A 12,086-nucleotide genomic window follows, 5' to 3' on the forward strand; every position below is an offset into this window, starting at 1 on the left:
AGCCCGCGCACCACAACTAAGAGTAGCCCCCACTTGCTGCAACTAGAGAAAGCCCACGCACAGCAATGAAGACCCAACACAGCCAAAAATTAATTTTTAAAAAAAGAAAGAAAGAAAGAAAATCCCCTAAAGTTGACATTTCAAATCAGTTGGGAAAAAAGATACATTATTCAATACTTTTCTTTACAATAATAGGATAGACATCTAGGAAAAAAAGCTGTCTCTTTATTCCACACTTTACAGTAAAATATGGTCAAGGATGCATGGATCAAGGATTTAAATGTTGAAAAAAATGAAAGAAATCATAAAAGCACCCTAAGACCACATGGGATTTTTTTCTAATACTGGAGTGTTAGTAAAAATATTCTAAATAATATTTTTAAAAAGCTCGAAGCCAGAAAAGGAAAGAAAATACATATTTTTATTCAAATTTATTTATTCTCTCTCTCCCTCTCTCCATCTATCCATCCATATATATATTTTTTTATGGCAAAAAAATCCATCATAAATAAAGACAGGTAACAAATTACTGAGTAGGAAAAGTATTTACAGTTCACAGACCATGAATTAATTTCGTAATATACAAATATAGAAATCAATAAGAAAAAGCCTAACAACCTGATTAAAAAAAAAGATGTAGAAGATATGAACAGAGTAATCACAGTAATAAACCTAACAGATTAGCAAAGATCAAAGAGTTTGCTCATGTGCTGTGTTGGTAATGCTCTCAAGCATTGCTGGTGAGCATCTAAAATATGCTTGCAAATGTGTTAAATTACATGTATTAGGTTATTCATTGTAGCATTGCTTGGTAGAACAAAAGATTGGAAATAAGTGCCCATCAATAGGGGACTAGTTAAATTACGGGACTTTCCTACAATGGCATACTCTGTAACCATTGAAAATAAAAAGGTAGCTTTCTAGATATGAATATGGACCAGTCTCTAAGATGTTAAATGAAAAAAAGTCAGGGCAGTATGTATGCTCTGCTACCATTTATACTTAATGTAATATTATCATTTAAATGCATATTCTCCAAAAGGATTCACAAAATAATAATATTGACTGCCTTGGGGAGCTGGGGGGAGCAGTGGAAGGGAGATTTACTTTTTATTGTATACCCTTTTGTACTTTTGAATTTTGTGACATGTACGTGTATTACCTATTTTAAAAATAATTTTAAAAGGACATACCTGATATATGTTAATAGCACATTTCATTTCTAAAGTCAGTGGAACTTGTAGGCTATGACCAGACACCTTTTATATTATTTGACCAGTAAGAGGTCCTTAAAGACAAGAAGTTATAATGCTTGACTAGTCCCTTACTAGCTAAGGCAGTTAATCCCCTGTCTTACCTTGCACATCAGCTTCTATCCCTTTCCTATCTATTACCTGAGATAAAGGTATAGTTGGCCTATTTGGAGGTATACTGAGAACTCAGGGGTTGCTTTGAATCGTCATGTAATACCACAAGGGAGAGAATACCGGTTTTGCCATCTGTTTGAATGTATTGGTTTGTTTCTTCCATAAACACAACAAAAATACTCTCTCCACATTCTCCCCATTTAAAAATTATAAAAATAATACATGCTGGGGCTTCCCTGCTGGCGCAGTGGTTGAGAGTCTGCCTGCCGATGCAGGGGCCACGGGTTCGTGCCCTGGTCCGGGAGGATCCCATGTGCCGTGGAGCGGCTGGGCCCGTGAGCCATGGCCGCTGAGCCTGCGCGTCCGGAGCCTGTGCTCCGCAACGGGAGAGGCCACGGCAGTGAGAGGCCCGCGTACCGCAAAAAAAAAAAAAATAATAATAATAATACATGCTTATTGTAGAAAGTTTGGAAAACACAGAAAAATATTTAGAAGAGGGCTTCCCTGGTGGCGCAGTGGTTGAGAGTCTGCCTGCGGATGCAGGGGACACCGGTTCGTGCCCCAGTCTGGGAAGATCCCATATGCCTCGGAGCAGCTGGGCCCGTGAGCCATGGCCGCTGAGCCTGTGCTCCGCAAAAAAAAAAAAAAAAAAAAAAAAAAAAAAAAAATATTTAGAAGAAAATTAAAATTTCACAGAATTTTATCACCTAGAAGTAATAACTTTTTTCCTTTAGTCTATATCATGGATCTTTTCCTATATTGTCAAGTATTCTACTGAAACTTTTTTTTTTTTTGCTGCACCACACAGCATGAGGGATCTTCAATCCCGACCAGTGACTGAACCCATGCCCCCTGCATTGGGAGTGTGGAGTCCTAACCACTGGACCACCATGGAAGTCCCTGAAGAATTTGTTTTAAAAATGCCATATGTTATACCATTTTTGTCATTTTTTCCTACATGATCATTTTTAATGACCATGAGGGTATTATGCTAAATGAAATAAGTCAGACAGAAAAAAACAAATACTGTATGATCTCACTTATATATGGACTCTAAAAAAAAAAAAAGCTCATAGATACAGAGAACAGATTGGTGGTTACCAGAAGCAGGGGTTGGGGTATAGGCGAAATGGGTGAAGGTAGTGAAAAGGTACAAACTTCCAGTTATAAAATGTCCTGAGGATCTAATGTACAGCATGGTGACTATAATTAATAATACTCTACTGCATATTTGAAAGGTGCCAAGAAAGTAGATCTTAAAATTTCTCATCACAAGAAAAAAAAATTTTTTGTAGCCATGCATGGTGAGAAAGGTTAACTAGAATTATTGTGGTGATCATTTTGCAATATATAAAAATATTGAATCATTATGTTGTGCACATGAAACTAATATGTTATATGTCAATTATATCTCAATACAAAAAAATAAATAAAAATTAAGAAAAGACAGTTTGGTATTAGCCAAAAAAAAGTCTGTATGATATGCCACTTTTTTCTTTTTTAATAAATTTATTTATTTATTCATGGCTGCATTGGGTCTTTGTTGCTGCACGCGGGCTTTCTCTAGTGGCGGCGAGCAGCAGCTACTTTTCGTTGCGGTGCGTGGGCTTCTCACTGCTGTGGCTTCTCTTGCTGCAGAGCACGGGCTCTAGGCACGTGGGCTTCAGTAGTTGTGGCACAAGGGGTCAGTAGTTGTGGCTCGCGGGCTCTAGAGCGCAGGCTAAGTAGTTGTGGCGCACGGGCTTAATTGTTCCACGGCATGTGGGATCGTCCCAGACCAGGGCTCGAACCCGTGTCCCCTGCATTGGTAGGTGGATTCTTAGCCACTGTGCCACCAGAGGAGTCTGATATGCCATTTTTGTCATTTTTTCTTAGTAAATAAGGGGTCATGACTATACTCATATACTTTGTGCACACCTTAATTATTATTTTATGCTCCATTTCCTAGAAGTAAAATTCCTGTGTCAAAGAGAAGGAATGCTTTCAAGGCTGTTGAGATGTTTTGCCAAATTGCTCTCTGGGAAGATGCTACTTATTTGTACTTCCCCCAGGTGCACATGTGAATGTGTCTATTTCCCTGCATCCCACTTAATGGTGGGAATTATTGTTTGAAACTGCTTTCCAATTTGAGATGCTAAAATACTATTTTGTTTTAATATTCATTTTCTCTGATTACTTTCAAAGCTAACATTTTTTTCCCACATTGGTGATTAGCCACTTTTTTTTTTAATTTACTTTTGGCCACACCCCACAGCATGCGGAACTTCCCTGACCAGGGATCAAACCCGTGCCCCCTGCACTGGAAGCATGGAGTCCAAACCACTGGACCACCAGGGAAGTCCTAGTCACTTCTTAAATATATTTTTTTCATGTCTTCTGAGTTCAGCTGGGGATTTTTTCCAAATAAGAAGTAGCATCAAATTGTATTATACCCACTCTTTGATTTACTGTCCCTGTCTCTGCCCCTTTCCTCCCCAGAGATACCCAAGAAAGTATCTTGCCTGAAACAGCATAAGAAACCTCATTCCACACAGTTCCAATGTATTGTGATTGAGCAGTTGGGCAAAAAAGAACATGACTTAGCACTGCTAGGAAATACATTTTTAGTAGCTCCTGTGCATATAGAAGCAAACTGCTGCCTTTGAGAAGATCTCAGGGATAGAGAGACTGCTTTTAAAAAAAGTAGACAAGATAAAAAGTGTTTTACTATGTTAGATGTTTTGAGCACCTGAAAAAAGAGGTGATGGATAAATACCAAGTTTTATGTATTACTGTTACCAGTAGTGTCAGCCACACACTTTCCCTTTTTGTTTTGTTTTGTTTTGAATCATCTGCTGCTGTTTCACATCTACCTTCTCTGTTGGTTTTTCAGATTGGACAAGTTGTCCTGGAAGATAGTCTTAGATTCTTAAAATTAAACTTTAAATATTATTTAAGAATATATATAATTACCATGTATTTTATTTCTGTGCTTTTCTCTTGCTTCCTGGTGAGACCTGTAAAATTTCAGGAAATGATCTGCTTTATGAGTAACAGATTAGCAAACAAAACCATTGTGGATTACTCCTTTCCATTTCCGTCTTCAAACTTTGGTGAAATTAGCAGCTTAATAATGATACATGTCAGAGAACTCAGTAAATATTTATTGAATGAAGGAATGAACTGCTACACAAACAAATCCTAGAGAAGAGATTAATGTGTAACCTCACTTTTTATTGTCTCTGTGTGCAGTCTTGGAAGTGGATCCTTACACCAGTCATTATTTACATCTTTGAAAGGATCCTCCGATTTTATCGCTCCCAGCAGAAGGTTGTGATTACCAAGGTAAAGAATATGCACTTTCTTCTTGCTCTGCTAAGAGTTGTGTTCTTCCTGATTATAGAAATAAATTGCCACATTGTCACCTTGACAGGAATAAAAAAGAATTTGAGGGCAATATATTTGAGTTCCTCCAGAGCTGGACAGAGCTGGAAAGAGAGGTTTGGCAGAAATCATCAGCTTGGGTCTATGTCAGAAGCTGCAAACAGGCAGTCTGCGCCATATCTAGCCCACAGACATATTTTGTTTGGCACACACCCTGATTGTTTAGAAAGTCAAATTGGTTGCTAACATTTAGAAATCTGGATGGAGGCTTTCACATTGAAAAAGTGGCATTTCTTGTTGCTTTTCCAACCTACCCAGTTACAGCACAGGGAATTATATTCAATATCTTGCAATAACCTATAATGGAATATAATCTGAAAATAATAACTGAATCACTATGCTGTACACCTGAAACTAACACAATATTGTAAATCAACCATGCTTCAGTTGTTTAAAGTGGCATTTCTGGTTTCTCTTGAAGAATCAGGCAACCTGACAATGCTGAGTCTTGGCTCTGTAGTATGACCATTGTCTGGACTTGGTAACTGCTGCCCCTTTAGAAAAGACTTGTGTTCGCAATTTACGGCCATCACCAGCTCTCCAGCTTTACTTATTTACCTTATCTGCCTGCTCCTGTCGCCATTTGAATTTGCCTCCTTTGGCCTCTGTGCTTTATTCATAGGATGGGTCATGTACCCATCCAAAGTTTTGGAATTGCAGATGCACAAAAATGGCTTCAGCATGGAAGTGGGACAGTATATTTTTGTTAATTGCCCCTCAGTCTCTTACCTGGAGTGGCATCCCTTTACCCTGACCTCTGCTCCAGAGGAGGACTTATTTTCCATTCATATCTGAGCAGTGGGGGACTGGACAGAAAATCTCATAAGGGCTTTTGAACAACAGAATTCACCAGTTCCCAGGTAGGTCCTTAAGAGCAGCAGAGACCCAGACCAGAAAGCAGACAAGCAGAAAAGAGAAAGCAATTCCGCATTGAAACTTAAGTCTGGTACAATGGAGTATGATTAAAATAAACAGGTAGCAATCAGCTGTGGAACAGCTCTGCCTCTAGGAGGATTTTTGAGGTTGTGGGTGGAGGTGAGACTTCACTTGCCCTTTGCTTTTTGCCTTCTGCCAGGATCAAGGTGGGTGGTCCCTTTGGCACTGTCAGTGAGGATGTCTTCCAGTATGAAGTGGCTGTGTTGGTCGGAGCAGGAATTGGGGTCACCCCCTTTGCTTCCATCTTGAAATCCATCTGGTACAAATTCCGGAATGCAAATCACAACCTCAAAACACAAACGGTATGCTCCCGAATACCACTTTTCATCTGGTCTGGGCCTGATAGGTCCATTGCTTTCATGGGCTAAGCTCTTTACAACTGGTAAGAGAGTAACCCCTCCCTGGAGTTATGAGAGTGAGTGATCACTTCTCCCTGCCAAGGCATCCTCTTCTACAGACTTACCATAAGAACTGGGTCTTCATTTTTTTTTTTTTGAAATCACCACATTTTATTTCTTTCATGTGTCTCTTTAAAAAATTGGTAAGTACTTATTTTGATCTCTCTTGTACTAGGCACTGTGCCAAGTCACTTACATATTTACTCCTTTAAACCTTCTGTCATCCCTGGGGGAAAGTTCTATTTTGCTTCCATTTCTTAGCTAAGACTCTAACCCCCAGGAAAGTAAAGCAACATTTGTAAGTTTTTGTGGATGGTCAGTGACGGGACCAGTACAGGAACATCCAAAGTCTGTGCTTGGAAACAGTGCCCCATGTTGACGCTCACATTACAGATGAAAGGAAAGGAACCATGCACTTACCATATAGATTAAATCTCACATTACAGGTTAAAGGAAAGGAACCATGCACTTACATTATAGATTAATACCCACATAACAGGTTAAAGGAAAAAGAAACATGTGCTTCTCTCAAAAGTTGTAAAGAAGGCATATCCATTTCTAAATTTATTTCCCAATTTCTTTTGCTTGTTTTCTGACCTTTGTAGTGCATTTTGCCATGAGGAAAATTTTAATTCTTATATAATTAAATGTATCCTTTTTTCTTTGTATCTTAGAAAGGTATTCCTCATGAATAATTTATTTCAAGTCTCCCAGGTTTCTGATACTTTTACACTTTCATTATTTTTTCACTTTTAACTAGTTGCTGTATCTAGAATTTAGTAATTCTATGATAGCCATATTTTCCCACTTTTGTTGAATAATTTTTGCTGCTGATCCAAAACGTGAATTTTATTTTAATCTCAATTCCCTTATGCTCTCGCATCTAATTTTAAGATGCTTCCTATCCCACTGGTTGTTTTGTCTATCTAAAACAAAATGCTACCTTAAAAATAATGTAATTATAATATAATAAATGTCATTAGTAAACATAATACAATATATAATAAATAGCATAATATAAAATAACAAAATATAATTTACCATATAACAAGGTCAAAGGAGAGCAAAAGTATACAATCACTTGAAATATCCCCCAAAAGATATTTTATAAAATTCAATATTCATTTGTAATTTAAAAGAAAGAGTAAAATAGGGATTGATGAATGCTTCCAAAATAAGAAGAAATTATATGTCTAAAAGAGAAAGAGGTAAGTGATAGACTTTAGTAACACTGGCAATAAATGCAGGACAAGATGAGGATGCCTGATATAATGTTAAAGAAAAAGTATTATGTAACATTGTGTTTGCAGCACTGATGAGTTCAGTGAAAAGAGAATCTCATAGAAAAGAGTATCTCGTTCTTCTTAATGTATGTACACTTGTCCATTGCATGAACATAACAGCTTATTTAACCAATATATTACTGATCTGCATCTGGATTTCTAGGTTTTCATGGAATTTTATTATGCACAGTTGCTTCAAACACTAGGACTTCCTCTTATGTTTATATCTTTTGAAAGAAACAATATCTCCACAGATGATTTATCTGTGCTGGCTGCTAGCTGACTTTGGGTACTTCTCAGTTCTTCCCTTTACCTTCCTAGTCAATATGAAAAGGGAAGGCAAGAAGGTCTCCTGTTTAGAGACTGTAAAGGTAGGTCTTGGTGATAAAGTCTTGGTGGTAAAGGCTAAAAGTATTAACCCAGAACAAATGTTTTTCCAGCTGTAACTGTGTGTGATTCCCTTGGCTTGATTCCGTAGAGGATGTAAGACAAGACTGTAGAATCTGCCCTCAAAGTGCTTCCAGTAGGATGAGCTAAGTCAAGTATGGTGGCATATCTAATTCAAGACAAACTATAACGTCTCCTTTTCTCTCCTGGCAAAACTTGGTGGAGTGAATGTAGAAGTCACTGTATGCTTTAAATTAAAGCAACACAATAAATCTTGTATTGGAAGGTGCTTATTCTGGTCTCTTTGTGGAGACGAATTGGAAATTGTCTAGAAGAAGGAAAATTAGGTTAACCAAAGTTAAACTCATAAATAATTGAGCATTAATTAAATATCTGTGGTCTATGTTTCTCTTTGATCATAATTTCTCCCAATTTATAGACCTCTTTGATACCTGATTAATCCTTGTCAAAGATGCAGTTAACAATGATTATTACTGTGTATTAGGTTTTGCCTGGGCCCTGAAGAAACTATCCTAAATCACCAGCTATGATTGTCACTTGATTTCCTCACAGAGAACAATCAGAACTCCTTGTCTTAAGTGGCTTGGGATGTGAAACTAGTTAGTCTCTTAGATACTGTTAGAGGACCCTACAGAGCCCATTGGTGAAAGTTTGGAAAGCACTGGGCTTCTTAAGATTGATTCTTGTAGTGCTTCAGGAAAGATCACTGAACCAAAAGGATAACGGTGTTTCTGGTTCTGTTGTTAGTGTTCTCCATGGAAACATTGCTGAAGCTTCTGGACTCAATTTCCTTCCCCATGTGTGAATGTCACTGAAAAGATCCAACTCCATTCTATCCCCATGTAACTTCAGAAACTAAGCAAAATGAAGACTCAAAATTCATTTCAACTAATGAAATGAATATAAAACGTAGAGTGGAACTGGGAAAATACCTGGTTTAAATTCTGGAAAGTACCAACTATACAATTCCGGATAAGTTGCTTCATCTTGCTTGGTATAATTTAATGCCCATCTCACAGGATGTTATGATGATTAATTTAATATCTTTGTATAACGTACAGTGTTATGTAATTTCTTCTTGTTTTTCTTGAGTAAATTCATATCCTTAAGCAACTCACTGTAAACAACAGTTACTTACTTGCTTAAATTACTCTTATCTTCTATTATCAGCTGAATTGTGTCCTGCTCAAGTTAATATGTGGAAGTCTTAACCCCCAATACCTGGTAATATGACTGTATTTGGAGATAAGGCCCTTAAGTAGGTAACTGAGGTCAAATGAGGTCAAATGGGTGGGCTCTAATCCACTATGACTGGTGTCCTTATAAAAAGAAAATATTAGGACACAGACATGCACAGGGAGAAGACCATGTGAAGACAAAAGGAAAACATGGCATCTACAAACCAAGAAGGGATACTTGAGAAGAAATCAATCCTGCTGACACCTTATCTCAGATTTCTAGCCTCTAGACCTGTGAGTGAGTAAATTTCTGTTGTTTAACCTCCTCAGTCTCTGGTACTTTGTCATGGCAGCTCTAGGAAACTAATACAACTTTTTATGGCCTCCTTGTCTCAAGTTGAAAGTTCAATATTTGGCATCATAGCTAGGAAACAAAAATATCATCTACATTCCTTGTTGTAGTCTTTCTTCCCCATTCTCATTGCTAGTAATTTCCATATTTGGGTCTCTTTTCTGTGCCTTGTAAACAGAGCGTTACGCTCATTTCTGGTCTTACTGCTAATATACAGTAAATGTGCAGATACCGAATAGATTTTGGAGAAGTGCAGCATATAGTTGGCACATGTGTGTATGTGTGTGTATTCATATAATTTATACTTTTTCTCTATTTTCTTCCTTTGGTGTGAGCTAAGATTCTCTGCTTTTGTGATGAGTACTCCTGAGTACTAATCCCTGAATTTAATTCACCAAAAATTGCCAAAAATAATAATAATATGGGGAAAGAGAGAGTGATAGAGGGAGAAGAACAAACAATCAGGCAAGGGCAGTACTGTGAATTATTAGGGTCTTATTAATAAGATTATGTTAGTCTAGAGGAAATGACCGTAAATATCATCAGTGAGCCCAGTTGGTCTTTACTGACTGCTAGACACATCCCTGAGTTCTGTTCTTAGTCCCCAACTGTATGATTACTACTGTCTGGAAGTATCATTTGAACAACTAAAGTCACTTAATGGAAAAGGAATATGTCTTTAGAGAGTCAACAGTGATTTTTCTATCTGATTAAAAAGGAATGTTGACTGTCTGGCAACCTCAGTCATATTTGTAAGCAGGAAAGCATTGGCTATTAAAAGTGGATGATGTAAAGAGATGAGCAGAAACTTTGGCGATAGGTATACCTGGATTTAATTCTCACTTCTACCGCTTGGTAGCTGGATAGCCTTAGGCAAGTTTCATACCTCCCTGAAATTCACTTAATTCAGTCTGTAAAATGGCATAATAACTTATTATAGCATCCTTTTAGGAATTTTAAATCAGTTCTTGAAATAAAAGTACACAATATATAGACAAGTATGGATTCCTCAATAGGTGTTTGACCTTTTATTTCTCCAGTATCCCACCCGCATCAAATAAAGAAAAATACTTTTTAAAATTTACGAATATTTCATTGTTGTAAAGTTAAAGCCATAAAAATAATCAAATGGCCTACTATCATACCGTTAGAAGAAAAAAAAAAAGGTGTTCATGAGAGTTCCATATTAGAATACAAGTTTTCCTTAGGCACCTGTTTATGTATGCTATTCTGCTCTTTACAATAAATAATTAAATTTAAAAGACTTAATTCCTCACTTTTAAGACCTTATTAGTTTACAAATTACATATTGACCTATGCTAAATTTTATACCGACCCATGCTAATGAATTCAGTACAGAAAACAAAAAACACTGCACTCAAGCAAACTACATATATATATATATATAACTTATATGAGAATTGCTACTCCAGCTTTCTTTTGGTTTCCATTTGCATGAAATACCTTTTTCCATCCCCTTACTTTCAGTCTGTATGTGTCTCTAGGTCTGAAGTGGGTCTCTTGTAGACAGCAAATATATGGGTCTTGTTTTTGTATCCATTCAGCCAATCTGTGTCTTTTGGTGGGAGCATTTAGTCCATTTACATTTAAGGTAATTATCGATATGTGTGTTCCCATTCCCATTTTCTTAATTGTTTTGGGTTTGTTATTGTAGGTCTTTTCCTTCTTTTGTGTTTCTTGCCTAGAGAAGTTCCTTTAGCAGTTGTTGTAGAGCTGGTTTGGTGGTGCTGAACTCTCTCAGCTTTTGCTTGTCTGTAAAGGTTTTAATTTCTCCATCAAATCTGAATGAGATCCTTGCTGGGTAGAGTAATCTTGATTGCAGGTTTTTCTCCTTCAACACTTTCAATATGTCCTGCCACTCCCTTCTGGCTTGCAGAGTTTCTGCTGAAAGATCAGCTGTTAACCTTATGGGGATTCCCTTGTGTGTTATTTGTTGTTTTTCCCTTGCTGCTTTTAATATGTTTTCTTTGTATTTAATTTTTGACAGTTTGATTAATATGTGTCTTGGCGTATTTCTCCTTGGATTTATCCTGTATGGGACTCTCTGTGCTTCCTGGACTTGATTAACTATTTCCTTTCCCATATTAGGGAAGTTTTCAACTATAATCTCTTCAAATATTTTCTCAGTCCCTTTCTTTTTCTCTTCTTCTTCTGGAACCCCTATAATTCGAATGTTGGTGCATTTAATGTTGTCCCAGAGGTCTCTGAGACTGTCCTCAGTTCTTTTCATTCTTTTTTCTTTATTCTGCTCTGCAATAGTTATTTCCACTATTTTATCTTCCAGGTCACTTATCCGTTCTTCTGCCTCAGTTATTCTGCTATTGATCCCATCTAGAGTACTTTTAATTTCATTTATTGTGTTGTTCATCGTTGCTTGTTTCATCTTTAGTTCTTCTAGGTCCTTGTTAACTGATTCTTGCATTTTGTCCATTCTATTGTCCATTCTATCTCCAAGATTTCGGATCAACCTTACTGTCATTATTCTGAATTCTTTTTCCGGTAGACTGCCTATTTCCTCTTCATTTGTTAGGTCTGGTGGGTTTTTATCTTGCTCCTTCATCTGCTGTGTGTTTTTCTGTCTTTTCATTTTGCTTATCTTACTGTGTTTGTGGTCTCCTTTTTTGCAGGCTGAAGGTTCGTAGTTCCTGTTGTTTTTTGTGTCTGTCCCCAGTGGCTAAGGTTGGTTCAGTGGGTTGTGTCGGCTTCCTGGTGGAGGGTAC

At 37.2% G+C, this 12,086-nt stretch overlaps 1 protein-coding gene across 1 annotated transcript in view; it reads left to right on the plus strand.

Moving 5' to 3' along the window:
- The window catches only part of NOX1 (NADPH oxidase 1), a 34,461-nt gene that overhangs the window by 14,012 nt on the left and 8,363 nt on the right, over positions 1 to 12,086 (plus strand). The window contains 3 exon segments of the mRNA XM_060137535.1: positions 4,599 to 4,693; positions 5,417 to 5,650; positions 5,866 to 6,028. Coding sequence (XP_059993518.1) covers positions 4,599 to 4,693; positions 5,417 to 5,650; positions 5,866 to 6,028 — 492 coding nt within the window.

The sequence above is a fragment of the Lagenorhynchus albirostris genome, chromosome X, assembly GCF_949774975.1.
Source record: "Lagenorhynchus albirostris chromosome X, mLagAlb1.1, whole genome shotgun sequence".
NCBI classification, from domain to species: domain Eukaryota; kingdom Metazoa; phylum Chordata; class Mammalia; order Artiodactyla; family Delphinidae; genus Lagenorhynchus; species Lagenorhynchus albirostris.